The following is an 18,956-nucleotide window of genomic DNA, read 5'->3' on the forward strand; positions in this document are numbered from 1 at the left end:
CAGTCCTGTAGCTTAGCATCTGCGTCATCTGACCACTTCCTTATTGAGCGAGTCACTGGTACTTCCTGCTTTAGTTTTTGCTTGTCAGCAGGAATCAGGAGGGTAGAGTTATGGTCAGATTTACCAAATGGAGGGCGAGGGAGAGCTTTGTACACGTCTCTGTGTGTGGAGTAAAGGTTGTCTAGAGTTTTTCCCCCCTCTGGTTGCACATTTAACATGCTGGTAGAAATGAGGTAAAACGGATTCAAGTTTTCCTGCATTAAAGTCCCCGGCCACTAGGAGCGCCGCCTCTGGATGAGCATTTTCTTGTTTGCTTATGGCCTTATACAGCTTGTTAGTGCCATCTTAGTGCCAGCATCGGTTTGTGGTGAAATAAAAATATAAAAATAAATGTATATAAATATACAGCCACGAAAAATATAGATGAAAACTCTTGGTAAATAGTATGGTCTACAGCTTATCATGTGAAACTCTACTTCAGGTGAGCAAAACCTTGAGACTTCCTTAATATTGGATTTCATGCACCAGCTATTATTTTCAAATGGACACAGACCGCCACCCCTTGTCTTACCGGAGGCAGCTGTTCTATCTTGCCGATGGATCATAAACTCTGCCAGCTGTATGTTATCCATGTCGTTGTTCAGCCACGACTCGGTGAAACATAAGATATTACAGTTTTTAATATTCTGTTCGAAGGATAGTCTTGATCGGAGCTCATCCATTGTGTTATCCAATTATTGCACGTTGGCTAATTGGACTGATGGTAGAGGGGGATTACTCACTCGCCGTCGGATCCATACATTTACATTTAAGTCATTTAGCAGACGCTCTTATCCAGAGCGACTTACAAATTGGACCATACAAGGCACCCCGACCTACGTCCCTGATATCTCCGTCTCTTCTTCATGCGAATGACGGGGATTTGGGCCTTGTCGGGTGTCTGAAGAAAATCCTTCACGTCCGACTCATTAAAGAAAAAATCAGCGTCCAGTATGAGGTGAGTAATCACTGTCCTGATATCCAGAAGCTATTTTCGGTCATAAGAAATGGTGGCTTAATTTGTACTTATGTAAAAAATAAAAACACACACACACACAATAGCACAATTGGTTATGAGCCCGTAAAACGTCAGCCATCTCTTCTGACGCCATCATTCTGTTACCCTTGTTTTACAGTTTTTTCAAATGTATGTTAATTAATATAATATATGCCATTTAGTAGACACTTTTATCCAATGCAACTTACAGTCATTTGGCAAACATTTCACGTTTCAAATGTATGTTAATATAATATATGCCATTTAGTAGACACTTTTATCTAATGCAACTTAGTCATTTGGCAAACATTTCACGTTCAGGTCGTCCCTGGAATCGAAACCAATATCCTGGCATTGCAAGAGCCATCTTCTACCAACTACCATACTGTACCAGACTGGCCAATATAATATTACTACAATGGCCAGTCTGGTACGGTTTACATATAACACATTGACTCCAAAAAGTGTATTTATTTTTTCATTATTTTCTAAATTTTCATATAACAATGATATCTGAAACTGATCACATTAAAGTCAGGAAAACTATTTGAATATACCAAACTAAAAAACATATATTCAAAATGCTTGCAAAGGTCAATACCTACAATTTTATTTCACAATTATCATGCGAGTCCGTAATAAATTGTTTAGTGCACTTTAACTACCCCTCCCATGATGCATTGTTTTCAGGAAGTGGATGCGTCAAAGTTGAAAGTTCAAAACTTCCAACCCAAATGCTACAACAACAAACATCTTCAGGACGTTGATATTACGTTTGTTTTGTTATTTTATTGTAAGAAATAAAGATAAAATGACAGGAAATAAGGCGAAAGACCTTTTGCAGATGGACCTGTATGGCCTACTGGGTATAGAAGGCACTGCGACGGCGAAAGAGGTGAGTGATAGCTAGCTAACTTGCTAAGATTCTAAATAGGCTAGCTAGCCAACGTTAGAATGCTTTTAAACTTTGACGCCTTGTAGCGTATGAGTAGTTTAGCTAGCTAGTTGCTTTGAAGTTGGTACAGTACAAATAAAATGTATTCGTTACATGCTTCGTAAAAAACAGGTGTAGACTACAGTGAAATGCTTACCTACGGGCCCTTCCCAACATTTCAGAGATATAAAATAGATAAATAATTGAAAGTAAAACACGTAACTACACGTTAATAATTATACACAATGAGTAAAACGATAACATGGCTATATACACGGGGTTCCAGTACCGAGTCGATGTACGAGGTATATATGGTCATAAAACTAGGAATAAAGTGACAGATAATGAACAGTAGCAGCAGTCAAAAAAGGTCAATGCAGATAGTCTGGGGTAGCTGTTTGGTTAACTGTTTAGCAGTCTTATGGCTTGGGGTAGAAGCTGTTCAGAGTCCTGTTGGTTCCAGACTTGGTGCATCGGTACAACTTGCCCTGTGTGTTCTACGAGTAAAATATCTTCAAATGGCCACTAAGTGGCAGCATAGTACCATTCACAATTCTATGTAATTTAGTAGTCCTATGAATGATGACGTTTTTGATTCAGAACAGTCGTGGAAAACGTACCCAATTGTCATACTTGAGTAAAAGTAAAGATATATTTTCTGTTAAGGTGACTCAAGACTAAGTGAAAGTAACGCAGTAAAATACAAATTCAGTAAAAGTCTAAAAGTATTTGGTTTTAAATATACTTAAGTATCACAAGTAAATGTAATGACTAAAATATACTTAAGTATCAAAAGTAAAATTACAAATTTACATTTTAGTCATTTAGCAGACGCTCTTATCCAGAGCGACTTACAGTAGAGTGCATACATTTTACATACTGAGACAAGGATATCCCTACCGGCCAAACCCTCCCTAACCCGGACGACGCTATGCCAATTGTGCGTCGCCCCACGGACCTCCCGGTTGCAGCCGGCTGCGACAGAGCCTGGGCGCGAACCCAGCCCAGCCTGGGCGCGAACCCAGAGACTCTGGTGGCGCAGCCCTAGACCACTGCCCCACCCGGGAGGCCCAAATCCTTTATATTAAGCAAAACAGACGGCACTATTTTATTATATAGATTTACGGATATCCAGGGGCACAGTCTAACAACATCATTTACAAATGAAGCTTTTGTGTTTAGTGAGTTCGCCAGATCAGAGGCAGGGATGCTCTCTTGATGAGTGTGTGAATTGGACCATTTTCCTGTCCTGCTGAGCATTAATTATGTAACAAGTAATTTTGGTTGTCAGGGAAAATGTATGGAGTAAAAAGCAAATTATTTTCTTTAGGAATGTATTCAAGTAAAATTTGTCAAAAATATACCCCAAAAAAACGACTTAAGTAGTACTTTAAAGTATTTTTACTTAAGTACTTTACTCCACTGATTGGGATGCTGCAGGGATCTATTCATCCCGCAGATTCTGTTGCAAAACGTTTCTCAAACGGAAGCAAACGGAACAGGGAGGGACTTTTGATAGGGCTGCGGCGGTCATAAAATTTTGTCTGCAGGTTATTGTCATGCAAAAGACTACCGGTCTCACGGTAATTGACCTTGACCCAAAAACACGTTTAGCATCTTCAGGCCTCCCCACATACTAGCCGCTGATGTCCACCTTTGGAACATCTGCATTTAAAAATAGTCTAATCTATTTAATATAAATCCATTATTTATTTCAGTCAGATCTAAAGAAACATGATATAAAGAAAATGTATTTCAGAAGAACAGAAAGAGTTTGCCTACTGTAGGCCTATGTTATCTGGCTATGCTCCCATGCCATAGGCTGTAGGCTTGTTCATTTAGCTGACAAGATATGCTTATGAGTGCTATTATTTTGTCAGATTAAATAATAAAAAGAATATAAACAAATTTAGCTTATTAAAATAGAAAGAATATTTTTCCCTTTACAGAGCGAGTGCGCATATAAAGTGGCTATGTTGATAATTTGACACAGGTCCTATATGCTGGATTTTGAGTTATTTAGCAACTTTAGTTGTGAATTATACAAACCTTAGAAATTAAAACGTATATGGGCTGCATAATGCGACTATAGCCTATTGATGATTTGAGAAAGTAGCAACAAAAGCTTGCACTCTGCTTGCCTCAGGCGGACAACTGTTCTCTTATCAAGTGATCATATTTTCACCCATCAAACTATTCTCAATTTAATCTTGTCTTTACTAATATGTAAAATAAGTTTGATGGGGTTGAGGTCAGGACTCTGTGCAGGCCAGTCAAGTTCTACCACACTGATCTCGACAAACCATTTCTGTATGGACCTCGCTTTGTGCATGGGGACATTGTTATGCATGCTGAAACAGGAAAGGGCCATCCCAAACTGTTTCCACAAAGTTGGAAGCACAGAATTGTCTAGAATGTCATTGTATGCTGTAGCATTAAGATTTCCCTTCATTGGAACTAAGGGGGCCTATCCCAAACCATGAAAAACAGCCCCAGACCATTATTCTTCCTCTACCAAACTTTACCATTGGCACTATGTTTTCGGGCAGGTAGCGTTCTCCTGGCATCTGCCAAACCCAGATTTGTCCATCGGACTGCCAGATGGTGACGCGTGATTCATCACTCCAGATAACGCGTTTCCACTGCTCCAGAGTTCAATGGCGGTGAGCTTTACAGCACTCCAGTCGACGCCTGCATTGCACATGGTAATCTTGGCGCTTGTGTGCGGCTGCTCAGCCATAGAAACCCATTTCATGAAGCTCCTGACAAAGTTCTTGTGTTGACGTTGCATCGAGGCAGTTTGGAACTAGGTAGTGAGTGTTGAAACCGAGAAAAGATGATTTTTACGCACTCTGTGCTTCAGCACTTGGTGGTCCCTTTCTGTGAGCTTGTGTGGCCGGCCTATCACTTCACTTCACAGCACCTACAGTTGTCCGGGACAGCTCTAGTACAGCAGAAATTTTACGAACTTACTTGTTGGAAAGGTGGCATAATATGACGGTGCCATGTTGAAAGTCACTGAGCTCTTCAGTAAGGTCATTCTGCTGTCAAAACAAATTTGATTGGTCACCTACATGTGATTAGCAGATGTTATTGTGGGTGTAGCGAAATGCTTGTGCTTCTAGCTCCGACAGTGCAGTAATATCTAACAAGTAATATCTAACAAATTACACAACATATACCCTATACACACATCTAAGTAGGAATTAATTAAGACTATATACATATGGACGAGCGATGTCAGAGCGGAACCGGACTAAGATACAGTTGAAAAGAATACAGTATATACATATGAGATGAGTAATGCCAGACATGTAAACATTATTAAAGTGACTAGTGTTCCATTCCTTAAAGTGGCCAGTGATTTCTAGTGTATGCCTAATAGGCAGCAGCCTCTAATGTGCTAATGATGGCTGTTTAACAGTCTGATGGCCTTGATAGAAGCTGTTTTTCAGTCTCCTGGTCCCAGCTTTGATGCGCCTGTACTGACCTTGCCTTTTAGATGATAGCCAGGTGAACAGGCAGTGGCTCGGGTGGTTGATGTCCTTGATGATCTTTTTGGCCTTCCTGTGACATCGGGTGCTGTAGGTCTCCTGGAGGGTGAGTAGTTTCCCTCTGCTAATGCGTTGGTCAGACCACACAACCCTCTGGAGAGCCTTGCGGTTGCGGGGGGGGGGGGGGGCAGTTGCCGTACCAGGCGGTGATACAGCCCGACAGGATGCTTTCAATTGTGCGTCTGTAAAAGTTTGAGGGTGTTAGGTGACAAGCCAAATTTCTTCAGCCTCCTGAGGTTGAAGAGGCTCTGTTGCACCTTCTTCACCACACTGTCTGTGTGGGTGGTCCATTTCAGTTTGTCAGTGATGTGTACGCCAAGGAACTTGAAGCTTTCCTTCTCTACTGCGGTCCCGTTGATGTAGATAGGGGGGTGCACCCTCTGCTGTTTCCTGAGTCCACAATCATCTCCTTTGTTTTGTTGACGTTGAGTGAGAGGTTATTTTCCTGGCACCACACTCCCAGGGCCCTCACCTCCTCCCTGTAGGCTGTCTCGTCATTGTTGGTAATCAAGCCTACTACTGTTGTGTCATCTGCTAACTTGATGACTGAGTTAGAGGTGTGCTTGGCCACGCAGTCATGGTTGAACAGGGAGTACAGGAGGGGGCTGAGCACGCACCCTTGTGGGGCCCCAGTGTTGAGGATCAGCGGAGTGGAGGGGATGCTTCCTACCTTCACCACCTGGGGGTCGGCCCATCAGGAAGTCCAAGACCCAGTTGCACAGGGCCGGGTTCAGACCCAGGGCCTCAAGCTTAATGATGAGCTTGGAGGGTACTATGGTGTTGAATGCTGAGCTATAGTCAATAAACAACATTCTTACATAGGTATTCCTCTTGTGCAGATTGAATAGGGCAGTTTGCAGGGTGATGGCGATTGCATCATCTGTGGATCTATTGGGGTGGTAAGAAAATCAAAGTGGGTCTAGGGTGGCAGGTAAGGTAGAGGTAATATGATCCTTGACTAGTCTCTCAAAGCACTTTGTGATGACAGAAGTGAGTGCTAGTCATTTAGTTCAGTTACCTTAGCTTTCTTGGGTACAACAACAATGGTGGCCATCTTGAAGCATGTGGGGACAACAGACTGGGATAGAGAGAGATTGAATATGTCCGTGAACACACCAGCCAGCTGGTCTCGCATGCTCTGAGGACGCGGCTAGAGATGCCGTCTGGGCCAGCAGCCTTGCGAGGGTTTTACTCACGTCTGCCACGGAGAAGGAGAGCCCACAGTCCTTGGTATCAGGCCGCGTCGGTGGCACTGTGCTATCCTCAAAGCGTGCAAAGAATGTGTTTAGCCTGTCCGGAAGCAAGACGTCGGCGACGTGGCTGGTTTTCCTTTTGTAGTCCGTGATTGTCTGTAGTCCCTGCCACATACGTCTCGTTTCTGAGCCGTTGAATTGCGACTCCACTTTATCTCTATACTGACGTTTAGCTTGTTTGATTGCCTTGCGTAGTGAATAACTGCACTGTTTATATTCTGCCTTATTACCAGTCACCTTGCCATGGTTAAATGCAGTGGTTCATGATTTCCGTTTCGTGCGAATGCTACCATCTATTCACGGTTTCTGGTTAGGGTAGGTTTTAATTTTCACAGTGGGTACTACATCTTCAATACACTTCCTTATAAACTCAGTCACCGTATCCGTGTATGCGTCTAGATTATTTTCGCAAGCTACATGGGACATATCCCAGTCCACTTGATCAAAACAATTCTGAAGCGTGGATTCCGTTTGGTCAGACCAGTGTTGAATAGTTTGAAGCACGGGTACTTCCTGTTTGAGGTTCTGCCTATATGACGGGAGGAGCAAGATGGAGATGTGGTCAGATTTGCCGAAAGGAGGTCGGGGGAGGGCCTTGTAAGCATTCCGGAAGTTTGAATAGCAATTGTCGAGAGTCTTAGCAGCGCGAGTAGTACGGTCGATATGTTGATAGAGCTTCGGCAGCCTAGTCCTCAGATTTGCTTTGTTAAAATCCCCAGCTGCAATAAATGCATCCTCAGGATATGTGGTTTCCAGTTTGCATAAAGTCCAGTGAAGTCCTTTGAGGGCCGTTGAGGTGGGATGTCAACGGCCGTGGCAAAGTTTCCTGCAAAGTTTTCTAAGAGCTAGTCGCGAAGCTGCCATCTCCGTTGGCGCCATCTTCAAAGTTTGTCTATGGAGATTTCATGTCTGTGTGCTCGATTTTTATACACCTGTCAGCAACGGGTGTTGCAGAAATAGCCGAATCCACTAATTTGAATGGGTGTCCACATACTTTTCTATACAGTGGGGCAAAAAAGTATTTAGTCAGCCACCAATTGTGCAAGTTCTCCCACTTAAAAAGATGAGAGGCCTGTAATTTTCATCATAGGTACACTTCAACTATGACAGACAAAATGAGAAAAGAAAATCCAGAAAATCACATTGTAGGATTTTTAATGAATTTATTTGAAAATTATGGTGGAAACACGACGTGTTGAGTTTTTACCAAAAAAGTTCTATTTTGGTTTCATCTGACCATATGACATTCTCCCAATCTTCTTCTGGATCATCCAAATGCTCTCTAGCAAACTTCAGACGGGCCTGGACATGTACTGGCTTAAGCAGGGGGACACGTCTGGCACTGCAGGATTTGAGTCCCTGGCGGCGTAGTGTGTTACTGATGGTAGGCTTTGTTACTTTGGTCCCAGCTCTCTGCAGGTCATTCACTAGGTCCCCCCGTGTGGTTCTGGGATTTTTGCTCACCGTCCTTGTGATCATTTTGACCCCACGGGGTGAGATCTTGCATGGAGCTCCAGATCGAGGGAGATTATCAGTGGTCTTGTATGTCTTCCATTTCCTAATAATTGCGCCCACAGTTGATTTCTTCAAACCAAGCTGCTTACCTATTGCAGATTCAGTCTTCCCAGCCTGGTGCAGGTCTACAATTTTGTTTCTGGTGTCCTTTGACAGCTCTTTGGTCTTGGCCATAGTAGAGTTTGGAGTGTGACTGTTTGAGCTTGTGGACAGGCGTCTTTTATACTGATAACAAGTTCAAACAGGTGCCAGTAATACAGGTAAAGAGTGGAGGACAGAGGAGCCTCTTAAAGAAGAAGTTACAGGTCTGTGAGAGCCAGAAATCTTCCTTGTTTGTAGGTGACCAAGTACTTATTTTCCACCATAATTTGCAAATAAATTCATTAAAAATCCTACAATGTGATTTTCTGGAATTGTTTTTCTCATTTTGTCTGTCATAGTTGAAGTGTACCTTTGATGAAAATTACAGGCCTCTCTCATCCTTTTAAGTGGGAGAACTTGCACAATTGGTGGCTGACTAAATACTTTTTTGCCCCACTGTATATAGTGTATAAGAACACTTTCACTCCACGTATCAAGCACTGTTTGAAGAGCATGGTCTCGCTGCCCGACTGTTGATATTCCGCCCAAACTCTGTATGTCATGGGCTTTCAAATCTTGTTCCTGAAGCTACCCAGTGCTTAATTTGGGAAACCAAGTGAAGTCTGTTCGGGAACATCAATAGTAACAAGTTTTCGCAACTAAACATATTTCACTAAACTGTTTACAATCCGTCTGCGCGCTGAAGAAGGGAATAAAGGAGCGAGAGGAGGAGATGGAAATGCATGGTGGTGAGATTCTGTATAGCTGAAGATAATGTGTCACTCAATTAATTCTGAAAATAAAAGTCCCTATTACTAGGCTACTCTAAATCAAATACAAATTCACTAATTGTAGTCTTAACAGTAAGCCACCCTGCATAATCAATAAACCAACAGCATCGCCTAGGGCTATGTCCTCTACCAGAATCATGGATATACATTTTGGTGCACAAGGTAACCAGTCCATTCAGTATGCATAATAATACAGTCCTCACTCAAAGGAGATGACTCAAATTTGTTTAATTTTGGAGTATAGGCTAGACCAATTATGTACCAGACATTTCTTTAATCAATTTTGATTTATGTTTTTCTTCCATGTATAATGTGCGGTAGGCTATGTATTGTATAATGGCACAATCATAGTTTTAATTCATTTTTTTTTCGTGCTTGGGCTCATAAGTCTTGCATATGCATAAGCTCTAATATGCATATGGATGTTTTTTTATGATTAATTATGACCTTAGAAAGCACTGTCTGTTGTGTTAGGCTTCGAAACAACATCCACAATAACCATGTTTTACACTGTTTCAACCTGTTGTTGAACTTCTTTCTTCAACTTGATTATCACAGTGAGGTGAGTTTAAAAAGTATGATAGGCCTACTGTTTTGATGTGTTTGATGTGAATTTCCATTGCATTGATGTCAGAGTGCTTCCTTAGAGGGACAATAGAGCCCTGAGTACCAGACTTAGGACCTGATGCTAGTTAGCAAGTTGGGTACTACCAAAGCATGTCCAGAGTGCGTAGTAGGAGATTATCGTGACTCAATGGTAACGTGCAATTTTACTGCGGTCATGACTGCCGATGTGGCGGTAATACGGTCTCCGCAACAGCCTAAGGGACCTACCTGAATTTGTCCAATAGAAACGCTTGTTCTGCTGTTTGCTTCCATTTGGTTCTTAAATGGTAAACTGTTTCCGTAATGAATACACCCCTGGCATAGCATATGAAGGAAACATGCAGATGCAGGGCAACACCACCTGGACCAGATGTCTTTTGAAATAATAAATCATGCTTATAAACCTAGCCAATACATCATGTTGCCACTGTCTCTGGCAGCACTATTCTCTCAAGTTATTTCAAAACAGAACTGGTTGAGCCAGCATTTGGATCAATTCAAGAAACAAATGATCTGCCTCAATATCTTTTGTTTGCAGATCATAAATTGTACTGCAATCTGCATGTTCAACAAGTATCATGTTTGATTGCTTGCTCAAGCAAAAAGCTGCTCCACCCAATTGAAACAGAATGTAACAGGTTAGTCTGATTGATTTTATGTGCAGACATGGGTATTGGGTTTACTCTGGGAAGATTCCCCTTCCCTTGTCCCATTTTACCTGCTCAGATTCATGCTCCATGGGTGATAGGCCTACATGTGTGTCCCTAAATCCAGTAATTTTCACAACCACCTTCTTGTTAAGTTTCCAGCTCTCAAAATCCGCAGGCCAGAAGGAAATTAACATTGCTGCCAAATTGAGGGAAGAACTTAATTTCTTAATTGGATTTCAAAGTCCCATCCGCCCCAGAGGAGAATGTTGGGGAAGTTGGTGGTTGTGGCTTTGACAGAAAGAGTCCCCGAAATGGCGAGTCAAGTTCTGTGAGGTCTACTGATGGTCAGGATAGATAGTTTGCTGTAGTGTGTACACAAGTGAGTGTGTGGAGACTGGAAGGCCATAAAAACAAGTGGTGAAATCTATGAATACAGCTACTTTGTCGCAGTTGTTTTTGCCCAATGCTACACCAGCAGGACTGCTGTTTATCATTGAGAGAGGAAATACCCCTCCAGGAACATGTTAATGTGGGCTTACCACAACTTGTAAACCATTCCCTGACGTATCCCGGCTTCCTGTTACTCCTCCTGGTTTGAATGATCTGTCGTTATCTCTGGTATCGAAATTCCTCTCATTTTGGGTTGCTGATATTATAGCCAGGGAGCTGGAGTTGGTAGCTCGGAACCTGTTGTTTATGCACGTCACCGAGTGACTCGTTATCTGGACCCAGATTTAAAAAAAAACCCGTTCTCCCTAGAATTGGTATATTACCCATAATGTTCTTCTGTTTGAGTGTCCCGTTTTCTGAGTGTTAGGAGAATATTCCATCAATGTCCCACCAAACATACACAGAACGTGGTTGCCATGTTCTCAGAATGTAACATATTTATGTTCTAGACACGTTTCATGGGAATGATGCAAGAACATTTCTGTGTATCAGTTGTCAGGACGTTGCCTGATGGTCCCAACGACACGCCCCCCCCCAAGCCCATCAAGACCCTGGTTGGTGAAACACTGATCCATTCAAAGCTTTTTTTTTGACTGTGCAAGGTTAGGGATATACACACACACACACACACACACACACACAAACAGTGCTTTTAACATAGTCTTTTCAACATAGTCTTTTCAACTTACATATTTGACCCTTTGACATGCATGATTACGTTGTGCATGTTAATTTATACAGTGTTGGTGGCCTGGGTTCGAGACCCGCTTGGGGAGTCACCATACTTTCACATTCTTAGCAATATACAGTACCAGTCAAAAGTTTGGACACACCTACACATTCAAGGGTTTTTCTTTATTTTTACTATTTTCTACATTGTAGAATGATAGTGATGACATCAAAACAATGAAATAACACATATGGAATCAAACTAATCAAAACATATTTTAGATTCTTCAAAGTAGCCACCCTTTGCCTTGATGACAGCTTTGCACACTCTTGGCATTCTCCCAAGCAGCTTCATGAGTAATGCTTTTCCAACAGTCTTGAAGGAGTTCCTACATATGCTGAGTACTTGTTGGCTGCTTTTCCTTCACTCTGCAGTCCAACTCATCCCAAACCATCTCAATTGGGTTGAGGTCGGGTGATTGTGGAGGCCAGGTCATCTGACGCAGCACTCCATCACTACTTATTGGTCAAATAGCCCTACACAGCCTGGAGGTGTGTTTTGAGTCATTGTCCTGTTGATAAACAAATGATAGCCCCGCTAAGCGCAAACCAGATGGGATGGCGTATCGGTGCAGAATGCAAGCCTCTTATTCTTATTGGTGTCCCTTAGTAGTGGTTTCTATGCAGCAATTCGACCATGATTCATTCACCCAGTCTAATCTGAACAGTTGATGTTGAGATGTGTCTGTTACTTGAACTCTGTAAAGCATTTATTTGGGCTGCAATCTCAGTCAGAGGAGACTGCATGAATCAGGCCTTCGTGGTCGAATTGCTGCAAGGAAACCACTACTAAAGGACACCAATAAGAAGAAGATACTTGCTTGGGCCAAGAAACACGAGCAATGGACATTAGACCGGTGGTCCAAATTTTAGATTTTTGGTTCCAACTGCCATGTCTTTGTGAGACGCAGAGTAGGTGAACGGATGATCTCGGCATGTGTGGTTCCCACCTTGAAGCATGGGGGAAGAGGTGTGATGGTGTGGGGGTGCTTTGCTGGTGACACTGTCTTTGATTTATTTAGAATTCAAGGCACACTTAACCAGCATGGCTACCACAGCATTCTGCAGTGATACGCCATCCCATCTGGTTTGCGCTTATTTGGACTATCATTTGTTTTTCAACAGGACAATGACCCAACACACCTCCAGGCTGTGTAAGGGCTATTTGACCAAGGGGAGTGATGGAGTGCTGCGTCAGATGACCTGGCAATCACCCGACCTCACCCGAATTGAGATGGTTTGGGATGAGTTGTACCGCAGAGTGAAGGAAAAGCAGCCAACAAGTGCTCAGCGCATGTGGGAACTCTTTCTGTCGGAAAAGCAGTCCAGGTGAAGCTGATTGAGAGGATGCCAAGAGTGTGTAAGGGTGGCTACTTTGTAGAATCTAAAATATATTTTGTTACACACTTTTTTGGTTACTACATGATTCCATATGTGTTTTTTTTCATAATTTTGATGTCTTCACTATTATTCTACAATGTAGAAAATATGACATCACATCAGAAAATATTTATAGCTAAACTGGAATTACTGATTGTACAAGTACAGATATCCACTAAAAAATCTTTACATAAATTAGATCATTAAAAACACGTTGAAATATAGCATTGGGCTGAATTAGCTAGCTAGCTTTCTTACCTAAAGAAGAAGCGCCTTGTGGGAAGTCCTCCATGTTGCAATGTGGCTAACGGTTAGCTACCTGGAGATGCAAACATGTTGATCCAGCCTTCCGATTAGCGAGCCAATCACTGGCATTGTAACAAAAAGGCTGGCTATCATATTTGAGTAACATGGCATTGTAGATTTGCAGGCACACAGAGATCATTTCACGCAAGCACAGCTACATTTCGAGAGGGTGCAGGCAAGTATACCGAGAAATGGGAGATGCTGTGCTCTACACTTCATTTCTTGCTCTCAATGCCACTTTCTGGCCAATCAACATTTGTGTCCGAGCTCTCAACTATCTCTGTTCCTCAACATGATCCTCTGCGCCCTTAAGATTTTTATCTGAACTTAGAACCCTCTCCACCCGCGCTCAACATTATTTTCCACGTTCTTGACATGCCCCCATGCGATCTTTGAATTGTGAGACTGAAATGACACCATAGTTTTCGCTCACAGGACTGCCACTGACTGGATGTTTTTTGTTTGTCGCACCATTCTTGGTAAACCCTAGACATTATCGTGCGTGAAAAGCCCAGGAGGGCAGCCGTTTCTGAGATACTGGATCGTTTTGCCCATTCTAGCATTCAATCGAACAGTAACTGAATGCTTCGACGCCTGTCTGCCTGCTTTATATAACAAGCCACAGCCACGTGACTCACTGTCTTTAAGAGCGATCCATTTTCGTGAATGGGGTGGTGTACCTAATAAACAGTATGGTGAGTGTGTATAGTGCTAAGAATGTGACAGACTTCCCTAGCGTGTCTCGAACCCAGGCCACCAGCACCAATGACTAACGCCCGAACCACTTTCCCAATAAGGGATATCTCTAGAGCATGTGCTTATTAGGCCAGTATAGTTAGGCACTGTCCAGAAGAAACCCTAACCCCTAGTCCTTAGGCACTTGTGTAGATGTGAAACAACTTGATAGGTGTAAGCAATAGGGAAAATGCACTTTGAAGTGTACTTTTAACAGAGCTGAGATTTACTTAGGGAAATATTTTATTTATAATAGTGATTCAGGAGTATTATTAAAACAGGTTAATATGCTCCACAAACATTGGACAACTATACAGAATTCCCTTAAATTGCTGAAATAAGTGAATAAAATAGTCAGATTTAACTGATACCTTACACGGACATGGTGGCGTAGCAGGAAGTTCAGAGTACCATGAACAAAGAGGTTGTGAGTTCACATCCCAGGCGAGGACATGTTGAATAATAATTATTGATTAATTTAACATGCAAAATGCAATCATGTATATCAAAATGTGTAAAGTATGTAAATTGAAAACACTGTATATTAAGCACTGTGTGTGTGAGTATCAATAAACCTTGCCAACAGAAAAAGACTTATGAATGGATCATTGGTTCACCAATCAGGGCTTTTATTGGCTCGGCAACAGTAACAAGACGTGATGTGTGTATACATACATACTACCGTTCAAAAGTTTGGGGTCACTTAGAAATTTTGGTCCATTAAAATAACATCAAATTGATCAGAAATACAGTGTAGATATTGTTTATGTTGTAAATTACTATTGTAGCTGGAAACGGCTGATATTTAATGGAATATCTACATAGGTGTACAGAAGCCCATTATCGGCAACCATCACTCCTGTGTTCCAATGGCACGTTGTGTTAGCTAATCCAAGTTTATAATTTTAAAAGGCTAATTGGTCATTAGAAAACCCTTTTTAGCACAGCTGAAAACTGTTGTTTCTGATTAAAGAAGCAATAAAACTGGCCTTCTTTAGACTAGTTGAGCATCAGCATTTGTGGGTTTGATTACAGGCTCAAAAGGACCAGAAACAAAATAACTTTCTTCTGAAACCCATCAGTCTATTCTTGTTCTGAGAAATGAAGGCTATTCCATGCGAGAAATTGCCAAGAAACTGAAGATCTCGTACAACGCAGTGTACTACTCCCTTCTTAGAACAGCACAAACTGGCTCTAACCAGAATAGAAAGAGGAGTACGAGGCCCCGGTGCGCAACTGAGCAAGAGGACAAGTACATTAGAGTGTCTAGTTTGAGAAACAGACGCCCCACAAGTCCTCAACTTGCAGCTTCATTAAATAGTACCCGCAAAATACCAGTCTCAACGTCAACAGTGAAGAGGCGACTCCGGGATGCTGGCCTTCTAGGCAGAGTTCCTCTGTCCAGTGTCTGTGTTCTTTTGCCCATCTTAATCTTAATCTTTTTTTATTTTTATTGGCCAGTCTGAGAGAAAGCCTTTTCTTTGCAACTCTGCCTAGAAGGCCAGCCTCCCGGAGTCACCTCTTCACTGTTGACGTTGAGAGTAGTGTTTTGCGGGTACTATTTAATGAAGCTGCCATTTTGAGCCTGTAATCAAACCCACAAATGCTGATGATCCAGATACTCAACTAGTCTAAAGAAGGTTTTCAGCTGTGCTAACATAATTGCAAGCGGGTTTTCTAATGATCAATTAGCCTTTTAAAATCATAAACTTGGATTAGCTAACACAACATGCCATTGGAACACTGGAGTGATGGTTGCTGATAATGGGCCTCTGTACGCCTATGTAGATATTCCATTAAAAAACAGCCGTTTCCAGCTTCAATAGTCATTTACAACATTAACAATGTCTACACTGTATTTCTGATCAGTTTGATGTTATTTTAATAGATGTTAAAAAATAGATTTTCTTTCAAAAACAAGAATTTCTAAGTGACCCCAAACTTTTGAACGGTAGTGTATACTTTTTTATAAACATGCTTTTGCAACTTTCCCAAGAAACGTGTCTAGAATGTTAATATCTTATGTTTTGAGAACATGGCAACCATGTTCTGTGTGTGTTTGGTTGGACATTGATGGAATATTCTCCTAACCCACAGAACTGGACACATGAATGTTCTTGCAATATTCCCATGAAACGTGTCTAGATTTATTATGATCCCCGTTAGCCGACGCCAATGGCGACAGCTAGTTAATATCTTAAGTTCTGAGAACATGTTAACCACGTTCTGGGTAATTTAAATTGGACATTAAGGGAATGGTCTCTCGTAAACATTCCTAGCACATCACTGGAACATTCCTATGAAATTGTTAATTAATAATCTAATGTGACTCTTAAGGGAACATTCTCTAAAGTTGTGGGAATGTTCGTTGTTAGCTTGGGAGTTCCTTTTGCGCAGTTAAACAGGCTAGCTATCACTTTTCAGCCACATTGTCATGCATATCAGCAGGGATAAACAAGTGGCTGGTTTACTTACTAAGAGCAGAAGAAGGGAAAAGACTGTACACAGTTTAGGCACAATCAAATTCAATAAGATTTAGCAACTGTATGTGGCTTGCTGGTGCTATTTCTGTTGGCTAATAAAGCACAATATAGCGTGACTGTTTTATATGTGGACACAATCTAGCTGTCTGAGTTCTGTTCAGACATTCACCAGCAGAAGTCTTTGTGGACGTTATCATGACACGCAGCGATTGCATGTGGAGCTCATTCCTCTCATTCCTATTGCTCTTCGTGTCTGGCGCCCTGACTGCAGTAACGTTTGGGCTCCATGGCACAAACAGCTGTAACTCATGGTACTGTAGCGTAGCTAGCTGAAGGAGTGAGGGGGAATAGAGTGACACTTATCCTACCCTTGTGCTCTGCCGCCTGCATCCATGTAGAAGAAGACACTTTCCTTGGGTGGGTAACTCAGCTGGCCCTTGGCAGGCCCCACTCACGCTAATTGTATCACTGTCCCAAACAAATGTTCCTGTCAGGCGAGCATAGTTCAGTGCACATTTTGGGAGTTGAACTACAATTATATCTTACTAGGCAGACGCACGCACGCACACACAGTTTCCACTCTATTTCCACTCTATGCTCTGTAGCTCTTATCGTTTTGTTTTGTTTTTCCCTTGTACTCCTTCTCCTTCTTACCCTCCCTCTATCTTTTTCTTTAGCTGATAATTTCCTATAAAGGCCAGATAAGTGTAATTAAGGAGGATGGCCCCATGGCAAAGCAGGCAGCTACCTAATCAACCACCCATGTGGGTCCTGTTGGGGCCCTGCTGGGGCAGTGCTGTGGTTGCTGGGGCCAGTTGTCAGCTGTAATAGTCACCACAGACTGGGGTAATTAGGACAAGGTGTGGGCATGCAGTAAAGACTGTGGCAGGCAGCGGGTGGCAGAGAGTGCTTGATTTCATCAGGCACCAACCATTGGGCTACGGTGTGCCTGCTGGTACTGCAAGTAAAGAACAGTAGCCCACTGCTTAGGAGTGAGGGATGGGCTGGATTCTAGCTTGGGCCTCATTAGTCTTATGGTTCATTGGATCCTTTAAGAGGTCTTTCTCTCATAATTGATTTAGGATATCCAGCACTGGAAAAAACTGTAATGAGCGGTAGGCTCGTAGTTGGCACAGTTATTGACCCTCCTCATTCAGGGAGGACCTGTTACTCAATCTGAGATTTCTACTCTCACTTAGCACTGAATTAGCAGACTCTAAACTTGGATCCTGGTTCTACCTCAATTAGGGCTTGCGTGTTACTGCATTGATGGGAGCAATCATGTATTATTTAACTAAATTCCGAGCTGGGGGAGAAGTATTCATGTGCCAGCAGTAGATGAGGGATAGAGAGATGAGGCGGGGGGAGGTACGCATTCACCAAATGGGCTGTTATTAACACAGAGGGGATCTCTTCCTCCCCCTCCCCCAGGGAGGTGAGGTAGCCACTCTCGGAAGGATTTGATTGACTGGCAGTGTTACAATTTCTAGCGTGAATGCTTTTCAGCACAGCGGCCTTGTTGACGGGTTGCACTTGTTTAAGAGCTCTTTAGATGTCGAGACAGCTGGAGAAACCTACTTTGACCTTACACAATGACAGAGACACGTAATCCTATTAAATTGGTCTGATGATGGCAAAATCCGCTATGTGAGTTGAAGACACGACCTGACCTCTTCAGCTGGCCGGGTGTTTCTCTTGGGCAGTGGCAGTGCTGTGTAACTCAGGAGCTCCTCATGTCGCTCATCTCACTGCTCAACACGACATCTGCCGCTGACTCACTCCTCGGCTGAGGCAATGTGCTGGCCATGTGCTGAACTCTGTGAAACAGATTATGATGAGAGGAGGGGGTGGTCCAGGAGAGGGGATGAGACAAAAAAAGGCAGCAGAGCAGGAAGTGACTGACTGATTAGTAGAGGAAAGGAAAGGGAATTGAGACTGGAAGTTAGAGCTGGGTGATATGGACGAAAATCTGTATCTCAATAAATTGTCTAAATTGATGAGATAATGATAAAGTGATGATAGAATAACTTTAAAAACATTAATTTGCATCTGTTTTTTAAATTGTATTATCCTTTAAACTACTACTAGTTTGACGGTTGTAGCCATCAATTGTCCCATTAACATCACCCACATTAGCAAACTTACTTAATTTCAAACTTCACATTTCTCTAGTATAGGCTACTTATTGTAATGAATGATATCAGCAAAAGGCCTGCGATAAGTGGTCGGTGTCGATAATTTTCAGTTTATCCCAGTTTCACTGGAAGTCCAGAGTCAGAGGAGAGGGTATAGGAGGCTGAGGGGGAAGTGTTGCTGCTTGAAATAGTTCCACGGACCTGCATATTACTGTATGTAGTACGCTCTCCTGAATGAAGGGCTGTAAGAATGTGTAGCTTCACAACGCCATCCTACTGAACTGGTTCAAAAGTCACCATTAGGAGAGAGATGCATGT

At 42.4% G+C, this 18,956-nt stretch overlaps 1 protein-coding gene across 4 annotated transcripts in view; it reads left to right on the forward strand.

Annotated features, from left to right (window-relative positions):
- Positions 1–1,700: 1,700 nt before the first annotated feature.
- Positions 1,701–18,956, forward strand: part of LOC129811614 (dnaJ homolog subfamily C member 17-like) — a 57,587-nt gene continuing 40,331 nt past the window's right edge. The window contains exon 1 of one of the 4 annotated variants that reach the window (XM_055863058.1): positions 1,701–1,931. In XM_055863058.1, coding sequence (XP_055719033.1) covers positions 1,848–1,931 — 84 coding nt within the window. In that variant the 5' untranslated portion in view covers positions 1,701–1,847. Of the gene's footprint in view, positions 1,932–4,521; positions 4,676–18,956 lie in introns of those variants that run through there. The other 3 variants (XM_055863061.1, XM_055863060.1, XM_055863059.1) reach the window with 3 other exon arrangements.

The sequence above is a fragment of the Salvelinus fontinalis genome, chromosome 15 (genome assembly GCF_029448725.1).
Source record: "Salvelinus fontinalis isolate EN_2023a chromosome 15, ASM2944872v1, whole genome shotgun sequence".
Taxonomy (NCBI): domain Eukaryota; kingdom Metazoa; phylum Chordata; class Actinopteri; order Salmoniformes; family Salmonidae; genus Salvelinus; species Salvelinus fontinalis.